Source organism: Mus caroli, unplaced genomic scaffold, assembly GCF_978045245.1.
Source record: "Mus caroli unplaced genomic scaffold, Mus_caroli_1 scaffold_4, whole genome shotgun sequence".
Taxonomy (NCBI): Eukaryota; Metazoa; Chordata; class Mammalia; order Rodentia; family Muridae; genus Mus; species Mus caroli.
In genome coordinates, this window is record NW_028227259.1 from 104,721,867 (window position 1) to 104,746,488 (window position 24,622).

The 24,622-nt window shown below is 43.7% G+C and overlaps 1 protein-coding gene across 3 annotated transcripts in view; it reads left to right on the plus strand.

Annotated features, from left to right (window-relative positions):
* The first annotated feature begins 279 nt into the window (after positions 1 to 279).
* The window catches only part of Cops4 (COP9 signalosome subunit 4), a 33,530-nt gene continuing 9,187 nt past the window's right edge, over positions 280 to 24,622 (plus strand). The window contains exons 1-7 of one of the 3 annotated variants that reach the window (XM_021162105.3): positions 280 to 485; positions 11,099 to 11,178; positions 11,664 to 11,815; positions 13,794 to 13,897; positions 17,007 to 17,160; positions 17,277 to 17,427; positions 21,593 to 21,763. In XM_021162105.3, the coding sequence (XP_021017764.1) occupies positions 412 to 485; positions 11,099 to 11,178; positions 11,664 to 11,815; positions 13,794 to 13,897; positions 17,007 to 17,160; positions 17,277 to 17,427; positions 21,593 to 21,763 (886 nt within the window). In that variant the 5' untranslated portion in view covers positions 280 to 411. The remainder of the gene's footprint in view (positions 486 to 11,098; positions 11,179 to 11,663; positions 11,816 to 13,793; positions 13,898 to 17,006; positions 17,161 to 17,276; positions 17,428 to 21,592; positions 21,764 to 24,622) is intronic. The other 2 variants (XM_021162103.3, XM_021162104.3) reach the window with 2 other exon arrangements.

Genomic DNA, 24,622 nt, shown 5'->3' on the forward strand with positions numbered 1-24,622 from the left:
AGTTCCAGGACAGCCAGGGCTATACAGAGAAACCCTGTCTCGAAAAACCAAAAATAAATAAATAAATAATCTGTCCCGGAACTTAAGGAAAACGTCGTCCTTTGACTTGCCGGGCCTTTACTGAAGTTGCACAAAGTACACGCCCTCAAGTTCTTCAGCCAATCCCAGGTCGGAGCGTGAGAGCCTGCGTCTCTCGGGAGACCTGGGCGGTCCTCAAACTGGAGGAGAGGAGTCTGGTGTCACTCAACTCGGAGGGCGGAGCTAATTCCTGCTCCCCCTATTCGGCGCTCTGGCCCACAGAGACGCTACTCTATGGCACCTCGCGTCCCCTCTGCCCGCCTCCTGGAGGACCACGCTCGTTTTCTTCTTGGCAGCGAGAGGTCCCGCAGCCGTGGCTGAGCTGGAGGAAAGATGGCGGCTACCGTGCGACAGGATTTGGCCCAGCTCATGAATTCCAGCGGCTCTCATAAAGATCTGGCGGGCAAGTGAGTATTTCTTAGCAGTACAGAGGTAGGAAGGAAGCCGCAAGTTTACCTTCCCAGAGGCGACGGGCGCTCCGGGGCGTGAGGCTCGAGCTAGGCCTGACTCAGGGGGGCGGGCCTGAGCTCAGCTGTGGCGGTAAATGTTGGGAGCAACAGAAAGCTGTAGGGACCCTGTGCTGGGGTCCTGACCGTCCCACGACCCCGGGTGGCTACCAGCTTCTTAAGTCCTTGATAACGCCCTCTGCGGGTTCTTTTGGCTTCTGGAAGCGAGGTAAGAAAGATGACGGCTCGCCCGGCGGTGGGCGCCTTCCTTAGTGTCTCTTCGGCGAGCCCGACACACCGAGTTTGACTTCGGTTCGCTGCCGCCCCCGCCTTCGCCGTGTTGGAGGTAAATTTATATTCTGGACTTTGATGCAGACTTTTATTTCGAAGAGATGGCTTTCCAGGATTGATAGGGGCAGAGGAGGTATGGATGCTGTCATGTGGTCCAGAACTTCTCTCAGTTCATAGCGTGTGTGGGTCCTTATGTTCTGGATACTCGCTGTCTGTCACCAACTCTGGAGAAGAGAACACAGGCAGAATGTCCTCCGGCTCAGGATATCTAGAACAATGATATTTCCAGGGCCTGCTAAGGAATTTTGTCGAAACCTTAGGGTGCTTAGATTCACTCCAGGTCAAAAATTGGGACACGGTTCAGTCCCCTCAAGCAGTTGTTGAACAGCTGTAGTCTTCTTTGTGTAGATTTTCACAGTTTTGCCTTCTAATGAAAGTATGCCTTCAATTGGCCCTAACATTTACACCTCACAGCTGAGGGCATGTTGATCTAATTAATGAAATATTCTTAATCAAACCTGCACATTGAAATGGTGCGTGTGTTGTGTGACCGCTGTGCTGGACTTTTCTGTGTAGACAGTTCAGTCTACTTTATTAGTGGGAAACTTAGTTGTATACCCTGGGCTTAACTACATTATTCTTTATTTTTCCACTTTAAAAAAATGGAAGGGTAATCGTGAGACTTAGTCTTATCTGATTTCAAAATGAGCATGTGTCTATGTACTAATTACACTTCAATAACTGAGCACAGTCCCTGGTGTATGGAAAATGTCATAATGTTGTTATTAAGCAGTCAGTAAATACATACATACGACTTATTCCAGGGGTTGGAAATAGTTGACTTATGTCTTCATTGTTTGGTTGTTTTTCCATGTATTAATACTTTTATAGCTTTGGATAGAAGTAAAACTAGCTTATGTATTCCCTTATATTTCCTTTGTTTTTTTTTTTTTCTCTTTATTACAGAAAATGTAAGTTCATTAGTTATCAGCTAAGATGCAGGTGTTAGAACTTGAAAATCTTGTGGAACTTCATTACTATTTACCTCTCTAGCTTGGAATTAGAGATGAACAGTAGCATGTCTCCAATAGGGTGTTTCTTTTGCCTGTTGTAGCTAAATAAGTACACAATTTAGTAATATAAAAGTGACACCCCCACCCCCCACCCTGGGAATCTGTATGTTGCCTGGCCTGTTTTCTTGATCTTACCTGGTTCAGTTACGCAGATTAATTTGGCTAGCAGATGCACTAGGGCTGGCCACGTGTAGATAGATACCTGGCAGTTGGCTGGATCTTTTATTCTCACTCCATGGTTTAGCTTTGGCTTTTTTTTTTTTTTTCTGGGACTTCCTGCATCAGAATGTTCTAACAGGGTGAGAGTGGAACTGTAAGGCATAAGGCTAGTCTGACAAGACTCACATCAGTTCTGTAATACCAATGAAAGCAAGTATCGAGAGCAGTGCAGATTCCAGGGGAAAGGAAATGGAATGTACCACTAACTCTTTAGAAGCAAAGTGGCATTGCGCAGGAACATGAATGGAGGGTGGAGTGCCAGCCTACCATGTGGATTTCCTTAAGAGGAAATGAAATACTTTGCTTGATAACAGATAGCCCATGCAGTGTTAGTTGGCACCCTCTCAACATTGCTTTCTTTCTTAAGAATTAGCTTATTATTTTTATTTATGTGTATGTGTGCCCTGTGTGCAGATGCCTATGGGTGTTCAAAGAGGGAGTGCATCCCCCTGGACCTGGAGTTACAGGTGGTCCTGAGCCACCTGGGTGGATGCTAGGAATTGAACTCAGGTCCTCTGGAAAAGCAGCAAGCATTCTTTTAACCACTGAGCCATTTCCAGCCTTCAGTAATTTTTTTCTGAGGATATTTTTGGCCTTCCCTTTGGTATTTACCTAGTACTATTTGGTAAAAATGTGTCAGAATTTACTCTCATAACAACACAGTTCTGCCAGCCACATACTTTATGATGTACATATGTCAAGTCATCTGTTCGTTTATGGTTTTTATGTTGGGAACTGAGAAACAAAGGCTCTCACTTTAAGAAATTATAGAGTACAAGATTTCTAATGCTGACACTTTCTGTTCCATGCAGTGTAGTGTTCAAGAATTATTGGTTAAATCAGTGACTAGCCAGGTGCTAGGGTTGGGAGCATGACGTCTATTTGAACCCAGGTTTTTTTCAAAAGCTCACTTTTAACCATCCAGATTGTATTGCCTCTCCTCCTCCTCCTCCTCCTTCTTCTTTTGGTTTTTCGAGACAGGGTTTCTCTGTATAGCCCTGGCTGTCCTGGAACTCACTTTGTAGACCAGGCTGGTCTCAAACTCAGAAATCCACCTGCCTCTGCCTCCAAAGTGCTGGGATTAAAGGCGTGCGCCACCATTGCCCGGCTGCCTCTCTTTTTAAAAGCTCATTTAGACATGCTTTCTGATGTTAGCTAAAGTTAGTATAAGAAAATAGCCATAGAAATAGCATTTTGTTGTGGTTGTTGTTGCAGATATAGACTGCTTTTTATATATGATATATGTGGGTTGGGTTTTTCTTGGGTTTTTTTTTTTGTTGTTGTTGTTGTTTTGTTTTTTATTCTCTTACAAAGTTTAGAAGACCAGACTGGAGCAATAGCCTGGCTAGTAGAAACACTGACTGTTCTTCCTGATGACCTGGGTTCAGTTCCCAGCATTCACATTCAACCATTTATAATTCCAGTTCCATGGGATGCAATGCCCCTTTCTGACCTCTGAGGGCACCAGACAAACCCGTGGTGCACAGACACACATGCAGACCACACACACACACACACACACACACACACACATAAAAGTAATTACATCTTTTTTTCAAGAAAAGTTCTAGAAGCCAGGTGAAGGCCTTTGATTCCAGTACTTGTGAGTTGGAAGCAGGTCAGTCTCTTTGAGTTCCAGGGCAGCCAGGCTATATAAAGAGACCCTATCTCAAAAAATCCAAAACTCAGAACAAAAAGCCCCAGATTTTGAGAAGAGGAAGAGGGAGACTGGAGAAGGAGCCTGTGAAGGTGATTGTTGTGGCAGCCTGGCTGGACTTAATTGGTGAACCTGCTTGGTTCTTCACATTTGAATCAGATGTGACTTCCTGGAAACCTGCTCCACGTGCGCACACACTCAGACACGCACAGCATCCTCACACGGCAGCTGGCTAGTTAGCTTCCTGTGCACAGCTGGAGCCTACTTTCTCGGGGACAGAGATTAAGCTGTTTTGTTTGTTCATTTCTTCACTTCCCTGACCAGAATTCAATTTTTAAAAAATGTTTTTTCCTTGAGGGCATGAGTGTTAGGTGTTTGTTGAATCCATCCATGGAAATAAGACCTTTACGACTTCCTCCTCCCAGTTCTAAAGTGTGGATGGCGTCTGGAGGAGCCTGGGGGGCTTTGCAGTTTAAACATTTATTTTTTGTTTGTTTGTTGTTTTGAGACACAGTTTCTTGTAGCCCAGGCTAGCATCCAACACTAGCCCAGGATGGCCTAAAACTCCTTCCAAATTGTGCCTCAGGCTCCCCAAAACTGGGTTTACGAATGTGCCCTGCCAGGATCTGCTAATATTTTATAAGTTGTTAGTTATAGAAGACCTCTTAGTAATAGAAGACCTTTGCTTACCAAGACTATGGTTTTTTTTTTGTTTGTTTGTTTTTTTGTTTTTCGAGACAGGGTTTCTCTGTGTAGCCCTGGCTGTCCTGGAACTCACTTTGTAGACCAGGCTGGCCTCGAACTCAGAAATCCGCCTGCCTCTGCCTCCCGAGTGCTGGGATTAAAGGCATGTGCCACCACGCCCGGCTAAGACTATGTTTTCAGAAGGAAGAAAAATAAGATTGTACTGTGCTCTAGTGAGGTAGACATTGGATTAGAACTTTCTGTTAATGGAGGAATAGAAGTGTCAGCATTCACACTCGTGTCTGCAGTGGCAGAGAAACGGGATAATCTCAAAGCCCCTTTTGACTCGGATTCTTTGCTGCTCTGCTGATCCTTCAGGGCAGTTTCAGTGATTCCTATGTCCAAACTAGATACCATTTGTGTGCCAAACACTATGTGGAAGTAGATAATGTTATTGGCCTCATTATAGGGGGAAAAAAAACCAGAGAAAATTACTTTTTAGTTTTTTCAAAGCAAACAGCTTTATTTAGGAGATGTGCTACAGCCCATGTCTGTGACCTCGTAACTAAATATAGCCACAATTTTGGCCTTACATTATTTTGACCAAACTTGGGTATGTTTTTTAATTTGTTTTTTGGTTTTAGTGTCTTGTTCACACCCTAGACTGTCTTGAAACTCCTTATATGTAGTTTATAGTCACCTCAAACTCATGACAAACTTCTTGCCTCAGTTTCCTAACAGAGAATGAACTTCTTGTTTTCAACTAAAACTTGTAGATTATCTTCCCCCAGTATTTCCCATTGCCACTAAATTGGAACACAGTGCTTAAAGAACAAGAGATTATTAGAGATTATTTCTCCTAAAAATTGTGTTAACATGTACTTGCTTTAATTTTGGCCACTTCACTATGATGCGTCTATGTAAGTAGCAGTTAGCTTTTACTGTGAAATAAGCCACTGAAAAAAGTCACCTAGTGACTTAAAACATAATAACATGTTTAGTTTACAGTTTTGGAGGTTGACAGTTTGCCTTAGGCTGAGGTAAATATTATCTGCCCCAAATGGCTTTGCTTCCACTTGGTCTCCTACACACATCTACAAAGAGCTGCAGACCAGGTACAGGGACAGCTCTGCTTTTGTGAGGTGCTTGGCTAGTATGACAACAGGGTCCCAGCGATAATGACACATTCAAGGCCTCCTTAGGTCCAGGCTCAGAAGTGACATTTCATCTCGGCTACATTCCATTGGTCACCAAGTTGAGAATGGAGGAGACATAAACTTTTTTATGTGCAGAGTGACATAGATACAGGGAGTGAAAGAAATGTGGCCACGTGTTGAAAGTATTTGAAGTCACTTGGCTGAGCTTGCTTGGGAAGTCCAGTAGATAAGATTCTCTGAACAGTTCTGGGAAGTGTCTGTTGGATCGTCTGCTTACCTGTCTACCTCTTTTTTGGACAGTGTCTTATTCTGTAGCTCAGACTGGCTCACTATAATCTTCCTGCCTCAGTCTTCTAAGTATTGCGATTCCTGCCATGAGCCACCATTCCTGGTCTAAATAATGCCTTCTCTTTCTGTGTGTTCTGGCTCTAGACTTCAGAACAACATCCTGGAATTTCTTTGCGCTCTCTCTCTCTCTCTCTCTCTCTCTCTCTCTCTCTCTCTCTCTCTCTCTCTCTCTCTCGGTGCTTTCCATTTCTGTGCTTCATTCTAGATGGTTCTTCAGACCTGCTGTCTGGGTTAGCTGTCCTCCAGCAGTCTCATCTGCTCTTAAGTATTTAAGTTGGTTATAATATTTTTCAGTTCTGTAATTTCTGGTGGTTGATGTTCCAACTGACACTTCACCGTTCTTAAGTTTATTATTGAACTTGAAATCTCGCCTTATTTCTCCAGGCATAGCTGTGTTACAGTTTTTCTGGCTTCAGTATCAGTTCTAGTTGTTGCAATTGATTGTTGCTTTTGTTGGTTCTAGCTAATGTCTCGCTGGCGCTCTTACAGTCTTCTCACTCCCTTTTCTGTGATGTTCCCTGACCCTTAGAGACAGAGGTCGAGAAGTCCCATTTGTTGATGATAATTTAATCATGTGTTCTTAACCAGTTGCTAACCTCTTTTCTTTGTTTTTCTTTTCTTTTCTTTCTTTTTTTTTTTTTTTTTTTTCAAGACAGGGTTTCTCTGTGTAGCCCTGGCTGTCCTGAAACTTACGCTGTAGACCAGGCTGGCCTCGAACTCAGAAATTCGCCTGCCTCTGTCTCCTAAATGCTAGGATTAAAGGCGTGGGCCACCATGCCTGGCTGTTTGTTTGTTTTTCTTTTTCGAAACAGTGTTTCTCAGTGTAGCCTTGGCTGTCCTGGAACTCACTCTATAGACCAGGCTGGGCTTGAACTCAGAGATCCCCCTGCCTTTGACTCCCAACTGCTGGGATCAAAGGTGTGCACCACCACCACCTGGGTGCCCAGTTGTTAGTTTTTAAACTTACTATTGTCCACTGTAAAAAGAAGTTTCTTTGACCAGAGCTGATGGTGGCATGATATATAAACATAAACATAATTATTTTTAACGCCATTTGATGTCTGCCTCCCAAGTGCTGGGATCAAAGGCCTGCACCACCACGCCTGCCCGGCCAGCATGAGGGTGATTAACCAGCAGGGAGGAAGCTTCCCACCCAACTTGATTTTCTGTGTGTTGTATACAACCAGAGCTCGTGCACTCTTCAGAAGTAGCAGCTTACCACCCACTTCTAGTGGGCAAACAACAGCTATTGCCTGTGTGCTTTGGCAGGGGTCGGGTGACTGCATCTGTGTATACATGTGTATGTGTCTGTGCCCTTAGAGGCCAGAGAGGGCATCAGATCTGTTGGCACTAGAGTTATATACAGATGGCTGTAAGCTGCCATGTGGTGCTGGGAACTGAACCTGGATCCTCTGCAAGAGCAGCAAGTGCTCTAACCACTGAGCCGTCTGATGCCTTCTTCTGTCCTCTGTGGTCGACATGCATGTCGTACACCAGACATACAGGCAAAGCACCCGGACACAAAGTAAAAGTAAATATTTTTCAAAAATGTTTTTAATTTGTATTTTTTTGAGTCTGGGTTTTTCTCATAGTCCTGGCTGACCTGGAACTCATGTAGATCTGCCTGCCTCTGCCTCCTGAGTGCTGGGACTAAAGGCATGTGCCACCACCCATAGCATCAAACAAATCTTAACTTCAGGTTAGGCAGCACATTTGTCAAGTATTTATCTTAGTTTGAATATTATCAATTTGAATATTAGTTTGTATAAAATACTCTAGGAGTATGTAAATACAAGACTTAGCTATAATCTTGATTTAATAGACTTATCAAATTTGAAAAAATCAATCAAAATGATAAATGACACATCATTAAGTATAACCTATCTGAAATGTGCCCAGATCAATAAGTAGGTAAATCTGAGTGTAAGAGAAATGTTCCTTTCTGTAGCTGTGAGTGTGTGTGTACATACTGTAAGTGAGGAGGCTAGAATGGGGTACATCATAGGAAGGAGTCTCTAATACAGTGTTATCCCTTAAAGGCTCAAACTTAGTCATAGGGAAAGGAACACTGTGGTCTTGAGGCTTGCTGTTTCCTTCTTAACTGTTGTGTCCTTTGGAATTTGCTGTTTCCTGGCTACATACCTGCTTCTATTGTGGTTTTTCAAAGATTTATTTATTTTATACATGTGAGTACACCATCACTGTCTTCAGACACACCAGAACAGGACATCAGATCCCATTACAGATGGTTGTGAGCCACCATGTGGTTGCTGAGAATTGAACTCAGGACCTCTGGAAGAGCATTCAGTGATCTTAACCGCTGAGCCATCTCTCCAGCCCTCTATTGTGGTTTGACAGAGCTCTCTTGTAACCAGGACTGCGGATTTTAGATGAGTTGGGAGAGAAACTGGATGGTAGCTTTGAAGATGGGCCTTACCAAACATGTCGCTGATCTGAATGAGTTCAGGTCCTGTTTGTGCAGGTTTTACTTCTGGGCTTCCTTGTGGACCACTGTGTGAATAACTGCAATGCTAGGTTTGCAAATGCATTTAACTTGCCAGTGCGTGGCTCGTGCCTGTAGCTCAGACTCTGGGGAACCTGAGTTCCTGGGTAACGTGGACGACAAAGGGAGAGTGTATCTCAGAAAACAACAAATTTAAAACAGTTCTTAATGCTTTTTAAAAAATAATGTGTAAGATAAATTAAAGAGTGGTGTTGTCCATGTGGATTGTGGGTAAAGATGCTTCCTAGGGTGCCTGGAGACCGGAGTTTGATTCCTGGAACCCATATATAGGTAAAGGAGACAACCAGTTCAGCAATGTGATCCTGTGACGTCAATGTGCACACTGCAGCATTTTTGCCCCCACCCCCAATAATGATTTTTATAAGTTGTCTGTGTGTATGGGCATTTTACTTGCATGTATGTCTGCACTGTACATGTGCCTAGAGTCCATGGAGGCCAGGGAGCAGTGTTAGATCCCTGGGACCAGAATGCATCTGCAGATAGATGTCCGTGAGCCACCATTAACCTTGGTGCTATGGAAGAGTAACCAATGTTTTTAACTGCTGAGCCATGTCTCCGAGCTCATTGATAAATGTTTTTAAAAGACAGAAGAGAGGGCTGGAGAGCTGGGTCAGTGGTTAGAGCTCTGATTAGTCACTTCTCCAGAGGCCTGGTGTTGGAATTCCAGCCATGCACATTGGGTGGTTCACAGCTCTAGGGCCTCCATGGGTCATATGGAGATTCATATGACAGATGCTCACCAAACATACATATAAGTAAAAATAATCAATCTTAAAAATTAACAAAAGAACAGAAGATAAAAAGTAATAAAATTTAGCTTCCTTATACTGAAATAAAATGTTACCAGTGTTATTAAATCATTGTTTGTTTTGTGCCATATACTGTTTAAGACATTGTATATTTCAGTGAACAAAGCAGAAAAAAAGTCCCTTGCCCTCTTTGAACTTGTGTTTTAGGAAGGAACTTAGCGTTGCCTGGTAATGGTCACTGTTTATTTTTAGCATTTCTCTTACTCTTTTTATAGCGCCCGTTTGCTGTGGTGATGGATAGAGAGCAGACCAGTTGCTAGAACTGAGTGCAGATGTCTGACAGCAGGAAGAACATTCTCTTAGTGCGCTCACTTGGCGGAACTGGTTTTGTACACACGGAGACATTCTGTCTCTAGCAGTGGTTCTGTTCTCTAGGCAGCGTTATGCTATGGTTGATGATCATGAAGCTGGCAAGAGGAAAAGCTGATCAACTCAATAGTGTACTTGTGCGTCTGTATCACATACTGTTGATGAAGAATGTAGCTTATTTTTAAAAAGAAATTTGAAGGAAAATTGGAATTTTAGTTCTGATTCAAAATGAAAGTTTTCAGGAAGGTGGCACCTTAAATTCATTCAGTAACATAGAGTTATGAATTAACGCCTCTTCTGATGGGTTTTAAAACTAAAAAAAAAAAAAAAAATCTGGTTTTCAATATTAAAAACTAGAGGTAGCATCTTAGAATTGCAGGTTTAGGACAGGTATGGTGGATGACACAGTCCTTTAATCCCAACACTTGGGAGGCAGGAGCAAGCAGGTCTCTGTGAGTTCTTGGCCAGCCTGGTCTACAGAGCGAGTTCCAGGGCAGCCAGGGCTTTTATACAGAGAAACCCTGTCTCAGAAAAACAAACAGAGAATTGCAGGTTTAGTATTTATCTTTAAAATTGTTAAGATTGCATTTATTTATATTAGTTATTGATTTGGTCTGAGAACAACTTCTAGAAAAATCACTTCTCACCATCCATTGTGTGGGTTCAGGAATGGAACTCAGAAGTCAAAATTGGCAGAAAGTGAGTTTATCTGTTGAGCTATTTCACCAGTCCTGAGGCTTAGTATTTTTTGTGATGGGCTGGACACTTTTGAAAAAATATTATTTTATCAGTGCTGTAAAGAAAACTATCAACTAGAGATTAATGGAAGAAATTAGGGTAAATTGAAAAGACAGAATGTATGTCAAAATTAGTGGTAGAAATGAATAAATAGGCCAAAGCATGATGGCATCCCCGGGATCCTAGCATTTGAGAAGCAGAGACAGGAGAATCAAGTTCCAGGTTAGCTGGGCTACACATCGAGTTCAGGGCTAACCTGGACCTATAACATAGTGAAAACTCTAAAAACAAATAGACAATTGAGATGAATAGATAAACTTTGGAGTTTGTATTAGACAATATACGTCTGAGGTTCAGTTCTCTTGCTGCTAGAAAATACCCTGACAAGCCACTTAGGGGAAAGGGGCTCTTTTAGTTCACAGTTCCAGGCTGCTGTCCATCATTGCTGGGAAGTCAAGGCAGCAGGAGCTTGAAGCAGCTGCTCACATCATAGTTAAGACAGAGAGAGAATAAGTGCAGGCACGACTATGCTCATCTTCCTTTCTCAGTTCTTCTGTTCAGCATTCCTTGCTTAGGGAATAGTGACGCCAACAGTGGTAGGTCTTCACCCTTTAATTAATGTAATCAAGAGCTCTAGAACTGTGTCCAAAGGCCAATCTGATTAAGATAGTTCTTCATTGAGATTCTCTTCCTCAGTGATTCTAGATTGTTTCAAGTTGACAATTAGAACTAAACATTCATTATTCTTATTTGATACTGTTTTAGATATCGTCAGATTCTGGAAAAAGCCATTCAGTTATCTGGGACAGAACAACTAGAAGCACTGAAAGCTTTTGTGGAAGCGAGTGAGTAGAATGGAAGAGCCACGCTTGCCTTGTATGACTGAGTAGTTCTTTAAAGCTCGTCGGCCTGCTTTACACAATCAGTGTTAAATGTGCTTTGAGATGAACTTATTCCATGCTTTTAGCCACTTATAGTTGGGCTATTTTTCAGTTAAATTGTCTTCAAAGTTGAAATCCCAATTAAGGCTTTATATAGATGCTCTGTGCTTTGCCTTTGCACAAAAATAAAGAAAAGGGAGAGTAAAATTTTCAAGGGATTTTCCCCAATCCTTTCTTAGAAAAGTTACTGTATTTTTCCTGCTTTGCTGTAGTAGATAAGAAATCAGTAAAATCCAGCATAAAGAAACTAATTATGCAACATATGAGAAGAACATGCAAGTCTCTGAATAATACATTGAGTGTATTAAGTGGTAATTTTAAGTAAAATTTAATTGCTTAATGGAAACTTACAGATTATTGATGTTTCCTATTTTTTACTTTCTGACCAGTGGTGAATGAGAATGTCAGCCTTGTGATCTCACGGCAACTGCTAACAGATTTCTGCACACACCTCCCTAACCTGCCAGACAGCACAGCCAAGGAGGTCTACCATTTCACCTTGGAGAAGATCCAGCCTCGGGTCATTTCCTTTGAAGAGCAGGTAAAAGTCTAGAGCCCTAGATTTTATTGTTGTTTTGTTCTGTTTTAAAAATCAGGAACTAGAAGCTCCTAATTCCTAGTAACTTTTTTTTTTTTGAAAAAAGTTTTCATATAATACATTTTTATTATGTTTTGCCCTCTACCACTTCCTCTCAGACGTTCCCCATCCACTCAGCTTTATGTTCTTTTTCTCTCTTAAAAAAAAAAAAAAAAAAAAAAAAAAGAACGAGGCCAGCCTGGTCTACAGAGTGAGTTCCAGGACAGCCAAGGCTACACAGAGAAACCCTGTCTCAAAAAAACAAAAAAGGAGCAAACACTGGGATGCAGAGGCAGGTGGATTGCTGAGTTTGAGGCAACTTGGAACTTGGTCTATAGAGCAAGTTCCAGGACAGCCAGGCCTACCGAGAGAAACCCTGTCTTGAATAACTAAAAAACAAAAACCAGAAGCAAACACACACACATACACACTCCCCACAAAACCACAGAAACAAAAATCACAACAAACAAGTAAAACACTAATAAGACAACAAGTGTCCAAACAAAGCAAAATAAAACAAAAAGTCTGCAAAAATATTGAGTTGGGTGTGGGGTCTCTGTCCTTGAGTGCGGCTCATAGACCAAGAAAGACTTTGGTTTTCCCTTTGCCACAAAGGTATCAGTTGTAAACAGTTCTTGGTTAGGTTTATTCCTGTTTCCTTGCTGGGGCCCTGGCTGTCTTGAACTTGTGCAGCAAGCTGCCTCAGTCTCTGTGAGTTCATATGGTCACCAGTCCTGTTATGTTAAAACAGTAGGTCTTGAGCTTAAGATAACACATTATTTTTATGATCTCATGCTATTAAAGGAGATAGTTGCTCAATTACACATTTTTTATAAAACTGAATCAAACAGCATTTACAAAATCAGGTAAGTATTAGGACATAGCAGTTCCAGCCGGAGTGCTAGTGAAGATTTCCTACTCAGCCTTGCTCTGTGTATAGACATGCACCTCTGTGTGTACAAACATGCACCTCTGTGTATACAGACATCCACCTCTGTGTGTACAGACATGTACCTCTGTGTGTACAGACATGCACCTCTGTGTGTACAGACATGCACCTCTGTGTGTACAGACATGTACCTCTGTGTGTACAGACATGCACCTCTGTGTGTACAGACATGTACCTCTGTGTGTACAGACATGCACCTCTGTGTGTACAGACATGCACCTCTGTGTGTACAGACATGCACCTCTGTGTGTACAGACATCACCTCTGTGTGTACAGACATCACCTCTGTGTGTACAGACATGCACCTCTGTGTGTACAGACATGCACCTCTGTGTGTACAGACATGCACCTCTGTGTGTACAGACATGCACCTCTGTGTGTACAGACATGCACCTCTGTGTGTACAGACATGCACCTCTGTGTGTACAGACATGCACCTCTGTGTGTACAGACATGCACCTCTGTGTGTACAGACATGCACTTCTGTGTACAGACATGCACCTCTGTGTGTACAGACATGTACCTCTGTGTGTACAGACATGCACCTCTGTGTGTACAGACATGTACCTCTGTGTGTACAGACATGCACCTCTGTGTGTACAAACATGTGCCTGTGTACACATGGAGGCCAGGGGACGGCTCTGAGGAATTAGTTCTGTTCTTCCATCTATGTATGAATTCTGTGGAGCAAACTCAGGTTGTAGGCTTTCGTAGCATTGTGCCTTGAGCAACTCAGTAGCCCTAGTAAGACTGTTACAAATAAAAGTTTAGGAAAACTCCAACATCAAGAATATAGCAACATAAAAGCAAAATTTAATACTGAAAATAAGTTGCCAAAATGTACAGTGTAGAAATGTGTTGTTTCAATTTTTTATTTTCATATTCTGTGAATACAAACTTGATAGAAGTAAAATATGGGTGACCATACATAAACCTGCAGTGTAATATCCTGGAGTAGAGCACTCTTTGATACCATCTTATCTGTCTCTCTAGGTTGCTTCCATAAGACAGCATCTGGCATCTATTTATGAGAAGGAGGAAGACTGGAGAAATGCAGCCCAAGTGTTGGTGGGGATTCCTCTGGAAACAGGACAAAAGTATAGTAAATAGTGGACTTGGATAGACATGGGTGGGCGGGTGTCACTAACTCGCATTCCTAACTCCTAACATTTATAGAGTGTTAGATGGGAGCAAGGGCTTCTCAAAGACTGACTGAGTTGTCTGAGGGCAGACCCCTCTTTTAGAAAGGGTGTTGTTAAGACAAAGATCTAAGGTGCCAATGTATTCATAGCCTTTTCTAAGGAAGAATCAGAATACCAGTGTAGGTAGAGTGAACATCAGAAAGACAGAATGAAGTCAGTCCTAGGGATTGGTTGGGTCCCTGAGTCTTGAAGCCGTTGTGAGGTCTTCGCTTCAAAGAGAAATGAGAGTGCCAGGCAGGGTGGTGCATGCCTTTAATCTCAGCACTCAGAGGGCAGAGGCTGGCAGGTCGCTGTGAGTTTGAGGCCAGCCTGGTCTACAGAGAGTAACAGGCTAGGCAGTGCTACATACTTTAGACCCTGTCTCCCTGAGCCATTATGTGATTTTGAGCAGAGACGTGACATGCGTGATGATGTGCTTTAAAGGACCACTGAGTACCGGGTGGGGACTCACGTGCTGGCAGCAGTGAGTGGTAGGCATGGGAGCTCCCCAGAGACTCAGTCTGCAGAGTTCCCTCCCAATGGACCACAGGAAACGAAACGGCTGAGTCCTGAGGGTTTGGCCAGAGCACTTGGAAGCATGGAGTTGCCCTGCCTTGTGGGGAATAGATTTTGAGGGTTATGAAGTGTACATTTGGGATTGTGATAAGCAAGAGAAGGTACCTGGTAGTGAGCAGAGTGTTTTGTCTGGAGGAAGTAGAGCGGTCTGGGCTACAAGGAGACATTTGCCTACTAGACTGGCTCGACCCCTTTCCAGGGGAGAAGAGGATGGAGTACATGCTGAGGCCTGGGGCGCTGTGGTCTTGGGAGGTGAATGGTAAAGGCCGTTGTAGCAAGTGGGAAGGATTGTCCATTGAGGTAAGATTGCCAGAAGGGGTGTGTTCCTCCCTAGTACCCGTATGATCAGACCTGTGCTGAGGAGTGGGTAAGCGTTGGCTGGTTAGCAGTCGCCAGGTGTGGAGGCAGGGCGACTTGACAGGAGCTATCGTGGTGAGCTGGTGAAGGCTGCAGCTGACTGGAAAGAGTGAATGGAGACAGCTCTTTGGAGTTTTCATAACATCAAAGAGCAAAGAACCATACAGAGATAGTAATCAGTGTAAGATAGAAACCACAGCAAAAGTTAGATGTTTATAATCCATTGGAAAACAAACATTTTAATAATTGACGCTGGGTATAGTGGTGGTTGCCTTTAGTCCAAGCACTCGGAAGGCAGAGGTGGGCAGATCTCTTGAGTTCGAGGCCAGCTTGATCTACAAAGTGAGCTCCAGATAGCCAGAGTGACATAGTCGGACCTTGTCTCAGAAAAAAGAGACAGGACAAAACACTGATATTGAGGAATTGGTAACAGATTCTCACGGGAGTGTATGAACAGATGGGAATCCATAGTGGTGGGGCATTTAGACTGGCGTGGCCTTTGTCTAGGGGCTGCTCTGCGTGTAAGGTTAGCGGTCTGGTTCTTCTTTCCCAGGACAGCAGCACTGCTGTGCCTTTAACAGTTAGAAATGCCAGATGCTCCCTTGTGGAGGGAGGACTAGAGCCCAGGACAGGCTGTGCGAGTGTCAGTGACGGTGGGGTTGGTGCAAGTCTGCCTTGACAGCTTCTCTCAGTGAACAGAGCCCACACAGCAGTGACAGGGCTGGGCTGTGACACTGAGAGGAAGCAGGAGTGTAACTGGAGGAGAGGAGTCCTTAAGAGATTAGTCATTGTCACTTTTAAAGTAATGAAAGGATTCCCTGATTAAAAAAACTGGAAAATTAAAGAAGCTTAGCATGATAGAACAGTTCATATGAATCTGAGTTGTGAATGGGAAACATAAACTGCTGATAATAACTGAGCTAAGCGAACAGTTTGAATTTCTAGAAATCTGTGCCCTGACCTCTCCCTCTCTCACAATACATAAAGCAAGACTGAACTCCACAGTGGGAGCCAGGAGAATTCTAAGGATTTGTAAATTTGTTTTGCTTTGTTCATTATTTTCTTTTGTTGTTGTTGTTTGTTTTTGTTTTTCTTGTCACAAGGCTTTACTGTTTTGGCTGTCAAATAGAAAAGATTACTTTTTTTTTTTTTGAGGATTAATCATGAATTACGAGTTTGGAATTATTGAGGCCTCCAGTTCTTCACTCCTGGAGTAAAATATCGCTTGTGGAGGAGGAAAGAGACTGAAAACTGCCTTTAATTCACCATAGCCCTGCACAACCCTAACTGAGATTATATTTTGTTTGTGTAAAAATACATTTTACTTGATGACAGAAATACATTTTAATGATGTTTAATATACTATTGTATTCCATATTGTATGTTTTTGACATAGTCTCACTGCTTGGCTGGCCTAGAACTTAGTATGTAGATGAGCCTGGCCTCAAACTCACAAGAGATCTGCCTGCCTCTGCCTGCAGAGTGAAAGATGTGTATCACCATGCCTAGCCATAGCCCACTTTTTTTTTTTTTTTTTTGGTTTTTCTAGACAGGGTTTCTCTGTATAGCCCTGGCTGTCCTGGAACTCACTTTGTAGACCAGGCTGGCCTCGAACTCAGAAATCCGCCTGCCTCTGCCTCCCGAGTGCTGGGATTAAAGGCGTGCGCCACCACGCCCGGCCATAGCCCACTTTTTTACTTGAAAGAAAATACATGTTGTCTGTAAGCAGCTAGTAAAGACCATAGCTGTTTACTTTCTACCTTTTTACACACCATAGCTTCGCTCCTGTAAATACTATAACAGTGATTTTCATTTTTTCCTAACATAAATAATAATTTTACAAATTAATTTCTTTGTAATGAGTACGTGAGCACATTCCTTATTGTGTCTAGTAGGATCTGATATCTAGAAGTAAAGTATAGTGGATTAAAAGCATACACATTAATCCAAAGCATAATTGCAGAGTTAATTGCCAGATTGGTCTCCGGGCAGGCTGAGCCTGGATGCAGTTCCACTATAGTGTCCGATAAGCCTGAAACTTGGCACTATTTCATGTGTCTATTTCATTTGTTTGCTTACTTGTTTGTCCTAGACAGTACAACGTAGATTATAAGCTGGAGACTTACCTGAAGATTGCAAGGCTATACCTGGAGGATGACGATCCCGTCCAGGCCGAGGCTTACATAAACCGAGCGTCCTTACTTCAGAATGAATCCACAAATGAGCAGTTACAGATACACTATAAGGTAACGAGTGACCTAATTTCAACACCTGTGATGAATGCTTATATATCTCAGAAACTCTCTTCACCTCTTGTCTTTGACCCTCCAGTTTCCCTAATTGGAGCATTTTCCCCCTGTAGGTTTGCTATGCGCGTGTCCTTGATTACAGAAGGAAATTCATTGAGGCTGCCCAGAGATACAATGAGCTCTCTTACAAGACAATAGTCCATGAAAGTGAGAGACTAGAGGCCTTAAAGCATGCACTGCACTGCACCATCTTAGCATCGGCAGGTAAGCATGTGATTTCAGCCTCAGTGAAACGAGTTGTCCTGGCTGATAACGTTAGGTAGCAACCACTGGATTACTTAGCAAGGAACATTTCTAGGGGTGTCTCAGTACAATTAAAGTAAGTTTAAACATGAAACAACCAGGAATAAAATGATTTATTCTAAAAACTTAAGTGAATGTATCAGCTTGTTACCTACACATTAAGAATAGTTAAAAGAGATAAGTTTATTTTTACAGAAAGAGAAATGGTTCTTAAATGAGAACTACAGAGGAGGAAACAAGCCCATTTGACCCCCAGCACCCACCCACGTGCTGGAGAGAAGAGACTCCTGAAAGATGTGTCACCCCCACAGATGTGTCACAGCATGGGGGACTCTTTCACATACACAAAAGAAGGGTTCGACCAACTTTAAAAGGTTTAAAGTATTCTGCTTTCAGGGTTTTTAAACCTTTAAGCTTAAGTTTCAGACTAGCATTCATTCTTTTCCTCAGTACATACAAAGTCTTTACTAAATTGTAGCATAGAAAGCACATAGCGTTTAAATAGAAAAGGCTGTTGTGAAGGAATGTTAATCCTAAACCATGGCTTTTTAAAAGATTTATTTATTAAAAAAATTTTTTAAGTTTATTTGTTATTATAAATAAGAACACTGTCAGATCGCATTACGGGTGTTTGTGAGCCACCATGTGGTTGCTGGGATTTGAACTCAGGACCTTCGGAAGAACAGTCAGTGCTCTTACCCACTGAGCCATCTCGCCAGCCCTTAAGATTTATTTATTATTTATTTTTATATGTAAGTACACTGTAGCTGTCTTCAGACACACCAGGAGAGGGCATCAGATGTCATTACGGATGGTTGTGAGCTGCCATGTGGTTGCTGGGAATTGAACTCAGGACCTCTGGAAGAGCAGTCAGTGCTCTTAACCGCTGAGCCATCTCTCCAGCCCCCAACATAGCTTTTCTAAATCATTCTGAAGTCCAAGATCTGTAGTCAGCTGAGAGCTCATGACATGTTTAGTACTGACACTTAACATCCCTCTTCTGCTCCCTCTATTTTTTTTTCTTTTTTGGGGGGGTGGGGGCGGGCACAGGGTCTTTTTATTGAGTCTTGGCTGTCCTGGAACTCCATATATGGATCAGGCTGGCCTCCAGTTTACACAGATTTGCCTGCCTCCGCCTCCCGTGTGCTGGGATTAAGGCTTAAACCACCACTTACATTTTCTTGTAGCTAAGTGTCAGCTGTTGTCATATCTTACAGATTCACTTTGATTTTCTGTTGTTTTACTTTATCATCCAGGCAGATCCAGCCTGTGGCCCAGAAACTATATGCAGCCAAGGATGGCTATAACTGATGTCCAGGGTGAAACTACAAACATTCCTAAAATAAGAGGGGTTTGTTTGTTTTGTTTTTTTGTAACTCAGCTACATAGTTCTCCAGTGTGAACATTGTAGTTGTTAAGATTATTTCAGTGTCAAAAGGTTGGACACACCTGGATGCACAGGGGTTATTTGTAGGGATGAGTTTATGGATCAATTAAACTTCTAAGTCCAGAGAATACATACTTTTAATATTTGGATAGAAAGTGAACATTGCTGTAATGTTACATCACTCCAAACAAAGATGGGCTTGATGTAGACCGTGGTGACCTGGAACACAGATTCTCCTGCCAGCCTCTGCCTCCCAAATTATTCTGCTTTTTGATGCTCACATCTTCCCAGTATGACTTGGATATAGTCCCAGCAGTGTTTCAATATTTTTTCTCTGTATTCTAACATAAAAAAAAATAACCTTTTGCCGGGCGTGGTGGCGCACGCCTTTAATCCCAGCACTTGGGAGGCAGAGGCAGGCGGATTTCTGAGTTCGGGGCCAGCCTGGTCTACAAAGTGAGTTCCAGGACAGCCAGAGCTATACAGAGAAACCCTGTCTCGAGAAACCAAAAAAAAAAAAAAAAAAAACCAAAACCTTTCTGTGCATTAGGAATACGATAGATTCCCAGCACTAGAAAACAAAACAAAACAAATGCTAAAAATGATGTCTTAAGATTGATTTTATAAATATTCTTTATCTTTTAATAGAATACTTTCTTAGAATTTTTTTTTAAAGTTTTTATGTGTTTGTTTGTTCATTTAATGAGTATGAGTGTTTTGGCTACATGTATGCCTGTGTACCACATGTGTGCTTGGTGCCTACAGAGGCTCCTGGAACTGGAGTACCTAGACTTTTGTGAGCTGCAATGTAGGTGCTGAGACTATAATCAGGGTACTCTGGAAGAGCAGCTCTTAATCACTGCCTGTCTCTCCAGCCCCTTAGTATTTCTACTGCTGTGATAAAACAGCAGGACTAAAAGCAACCTGGGGAGAAAAGGGTGTGTTGCTTATACATCCCAGCTCTTAGTCCATTGAGAGAAGCCCAGGCAGGAACCTAGAGAGCAAGAACTAACACAGAGGCCGTGGGAGAAAGCGTCTCACTGTCGTGCTTCCCATGGCTCACTCCACTTGCTTTCTCACACCATCCACAACCACCAGCCCAGGGTGACCCCACCCACAGTGAGCTCAGCCCTCCTACAGTCGTTACTGTCAAGGAAAATGCCCCCATAGGGTGGCTTGCAGGACAGTCTAGTAAAGACAGTTTCTCAGTTGAGGTTCCCTTTTTCTAAATGACTCCAGCTGTATCCGTTGGCATAAAACTAGCCGGGACAAATACCAGGATTTAGACCCTGGATGTTCCCATGGCTACTAGGTGTAGGTGTCCTAGTGACAGAAGACAGCGGTTGCTGACAGCATTGTTTCTACTCACCCGGTATTAGTCACCAGGTGTTTAAATGCTCTAAATGTATACATTGAGACAGTATCGTTTCTTAGCAGAGAAATATTGGTTTTGTTCTGTTTCTGAGACACAGTCTTTCTGTTCAGCTTGACTGGCCTACAGCTTGCTGTGTAGTTCAGGCTGGCTTCAGACAGGTAGAAATCATGCTTCAGCCTTCCTGGTTCTGGGATCACAGAAGTGTATTCCATGCTGGACATATATATTTTTTAATAACTAAATAATGTACTAGTATATATACAAGAAGAAAATAGAAATCACCTGGGCTTACAACCTCCTGGACCATTTTGACCTCTACCCTGGTCCATTATGCGAACATTCAGTTATTCTCACGTTATCTACAGATTTTTTGTTAGTGAACATATCTAGTGATAAACATTTATTTTGAACTAACCCAAACTCTCAGTCTATTCATCATTTCCAGATATGTGCAGACTAAGTAGCAAAATGAGTTACCCAATTCCTGTCTCCAGGTGAGAGTGGGCTCACAGTGCCCTGCCTCTTTACAGCCCAGCTTTCAACCTGTAAGCAAGCGGGCTTTTGTGGGCTACTCAGGGGCTCCCTCCCCATAGTTTTATGCCCTTTATTGATGAGTTTGATGTTAAAATGGTTCCCTGATGGACTGCTGGATGCTGTCCAGTGCTCCCTGTGTGTGTGCACGCATGTGTTTAGGTGTAGGTGCTAGTAGGAACTAGGGGTGGACAAAGTGTATAGTCTTGGCTGACCTCACTGGCCTCAAATTACAGGCATGCACCACTATGCCCTCTAGTGTTCATAAGTATAGACAGTCTGATGTGGAGGTTTTGTGTGACAAAAAAGTATCCTGTAAGCTCTATTTTGACAGAATTGCAATGTTAGCTATGAGTTCAAAGCTAATGAATTAACCCTATATGTTAAGTAAGGGTGTAAACAGAAGCTCGTGAAACAAAGTTGCAGATTGATTAAAGTTGACAAAAAAATTGCCTAGGGGCTTAGAAGAACCTAATTCTGTATCTCCTATAGAAGCAGCAGCTCAGCATTAAACTGTGGTACAATCAATGACTTTCTTTTTTTTTTTTTTTTTGAAACAGGGTTTTTCTGTGTAGCCCTGGCTGTCCTGGAACTCACTCTGTAGACCAGGCTGGCCTGAAACTCAGAAATCTGCCTGCCTCTGCCTCCCAAGTGCTGGGATTAAAGGCGTGCGCCACCACGCCCGGCTTAATCAATGACTTTCTAGAACACACCACATAAATGTATTAATGGGGAATGTATGTATTTTAGTAAACAAAAATGGGATCATAGAATGTGATTCTTTTTGTCACTGAAGAAACACTTAGAACATTTGACCCTCTGTGTTTCCCTAGGACAGCAGCGCTCTCGGATGCTGGCTACTCTTTTTAAGGACGAAAGGTGCCAGCAACTAGCTGCATATGGGATCCTAGAGAAGATGTACCTAGACAGAATCATCAGAGGGAACCAGCTTCAAGAATTTGCTGCAATGCTGATGCCACACCAAAAAGCAACGACAGCTGATGGTAATGATCATGCCTGACGTGTATGTGACAGGGGTATCTAGGTATAGATTAGTAGAAAATATGTTACATTAGTATCTTCAAGTAATACTTCTGATTAATAAAAAGAGGACTATTGACCAATAGTGAGTATTAAACACTGACATAGGTTTGTGGTATAATCTGAAATAATCCCTATTGGAAAGCAGTTTATGAAATACAGCATTTTTTTCTTCTTTTTTTAAAAAAATCTTATTTGTTTTTTGAAACTTGTGAAAACTGAAAAATTATAGCTTGTACCTATGACACCTGAATTCTAAAAAGCTTAAGCCATTGGTAAATAAAACTAAATAACAGATTGTATTAGAGCATAATTATTCATCCCTAATTAAGAGTAAAATTTAGCTCAGTAGCTTGCCCAAGGTCCCTTGGGGTAAAATGGTACAAATAGGAATAGGTTTCCTTTCATATTTTTTGGTTAAATGACGTGATTGCTTAAATCAGAATGTCTTTGCCAGGAAAATGTCCTTTTAATATTTTCTAATTTATAATAGTGACTATTTTATGTATTTTTGTCTAAGATGTTTTAAAGTCCCTTGTTAACATGACCATGATACTAAACATAGAGGTGTGGACACACTGAACCATGCATGGAGCAGCGTCAGCATGCAAGCCAACTTGGCTTGCTGCCTGGGTCACTGTCACTCGGTACCAGAAAGCAATTAGTTGTGAGGACTCATTTGTACTGGGCTGGCTGAAAGGTGACATTTTACTCAGCCTTAACTTTAAGGATTTTTATTTATGTGCATAAGTGTGTGTCAGTGTGAATATGTGCAGAGTGTGTGGAGGTGTCCTGCAAGGCCAGAAGACATCAGCCAGTGCTGTGTGCTGTGTGCGGTGAGCTGGAGCTGTGTGCTGTGAGCTGTGTGCTGTGAGCTGTGTGCTGTGAGCTGTGTGCTGTGTGCTGTGAGCTGTGAGCTGTGTGCTGTGTGCTGTGTACTGTGAGCTGTGTGCTGTGTGCGGTGAGCTGGAGCTGTGCACTGTGAGCTGTGTGCTGTGTGCGGTGAGCTGTGTGCGGTGAGCTGGAGCTGTGTGCTGTGAGCTGTGTGCTGTGTGCGGTGAGCTGTGTGCGGTGAGCTGGAGCTGTGTGCTGTGAGCTGTGTGCTGTGAGCTGTGTGCTGTGAGCTGTGTGCTGTGTGCGGTGAGCTGTGTGCGGTGAGCTGGAGCTGTGAGCTGTGTGCTGTGTGCGGTGAGCTGGAGCTGTGTGCTGTGTGCGGTGAGCTGGAGCTGTGAGCTGTGAGCTGTGTGCTGTGTGCGGTGAGCTGGAGCTGTGAGCTGTGTGCTGTGAGCTGTGTGCGGTGTGCGGTGAGCTGGAGCTGTGTGCGGTGTGCTGTGAGCTGTGTGCGGTGAGCTGTGTGCGGTGTGCGGTGAGCTGGAGCTGTGAGCTGTGTGCGGTGAGCTGTGAGCTGTGTGCGGTGTGCGGTGAGCTGTGAGCTGTGTGCTGTGAGCTGTGTGCTGTGAGCTGTGTGCGGTGAGCTGTGTGTGGTGTGCGGTGAGCTGGAGCTGTGTGCGGTGTGCTGTGAGCTGGAGCTGTGTGCTGTGAGCTGTGAGCTGTGTGCGGTGAGCTGTGAGCTGTGAGCTGTGTGCTGTGTGCTGTGTACTGTGAGCTGTGTGCTGTGTGCGGTGAGCTGTGTGCGGTGAGCTGGAGCTGTGTGCTGTGAGCTGTGTGCGGTGAGCTGTGAGCTGTGAGCTGTGTGCTGTGAGCTGTGTGCTGTGAGCTGTGTGCTGTGTGCTGTGAGCTGTGAGCTGTGTGCTGTGTGCTGTGTACTGTGAGCTGTGTGCTGTGTGCGGTGAGCTGGAGCTGTGCACTGTGAGCTGTGTGCTGTGTGCGGTGAGCTGTGTGCGGTGAGCTGGAGCTGTGTGCTGTGAGCTGTGTGCTGTGTGCGGTGAGCTGGAGCTGTGTGCTGTGAGCTGTGTGCTGTGTGCGGTGAGCTGTGTGCGGTGAGCTGGAGCTGTGTGCTGTGAGCTGTGTGCTGTGAGCTGTGTGCTGTGAGCTGTGTGCTGTGTGCGGTGAGCTGTGTGCGGTGAGCTGGAGCTGTGAGCTGTGTGCTGTGTGCGGTGAGCTGGAGCTGTGTGCTGTGTGCGGTGAGCTGGAGCTGTGAGCTGTGAGCTGTGAGCTGTGTGCTGTGTGCGGTGAGCTGGAGCTGTGAGCTGTGTGCTGTGAGCTGTGTGCGGTGTGCGGTGAGCTGGAGCTGTGTGCGGTGTGCTGTGAGCTGTGTGCGGTGAGCTGTGTGCGGTGTGCGGTGAGCTGGAGCTGTGAGCTGTGTGCGGTGAGCTGTGAGCTGTGTGCGGTGTGCGGTGAGCTGTGAGCTGTGTGCTGTGAGCTGTGTGCTGTGAGCTGTGTGCGGTGAGCTGTGTGTGGTGTGCGGTGAGCTGGAGCTGTGTGCGGTGTGCTGTGAGCTGGAGCTGTGTGCTGTGAGCTGTGAGCTGTGTGCGGTGAGCTGTGAGCTGTGTGCGGTGTGCGGTGAGCTGGAGCTGTGAGCTGTGAGCTGTGTGCTGTGTGCGGTGTGCGGTGAGCTGGAGCTGTGAGCTGTGTGCGGTGAGCTGGAGCTGTGTGCGGTGTGCGGTGAGCTGGAGCTGTGAGCTGTGTGCTGTTCTGAGGCCCCAGTGTGCCTGCTGAGAACCAAACTCAGGTCCTCTGCAAGAGCAGCCCTCGCGTGGAATGTGCTAAGTTGTGTCTCTAGGCCAAGGTTTTCTTTTTCATAGACTTTTCTTAAGCACCTCAGGAAAATTTTCTCTGTGGTTGTAGGATTACTAATGGTTCTTCTGAGCAGTTAGTTTTTGTCTTAGTTAAACATAGTGTGAATTGATAAATTGGTTCTC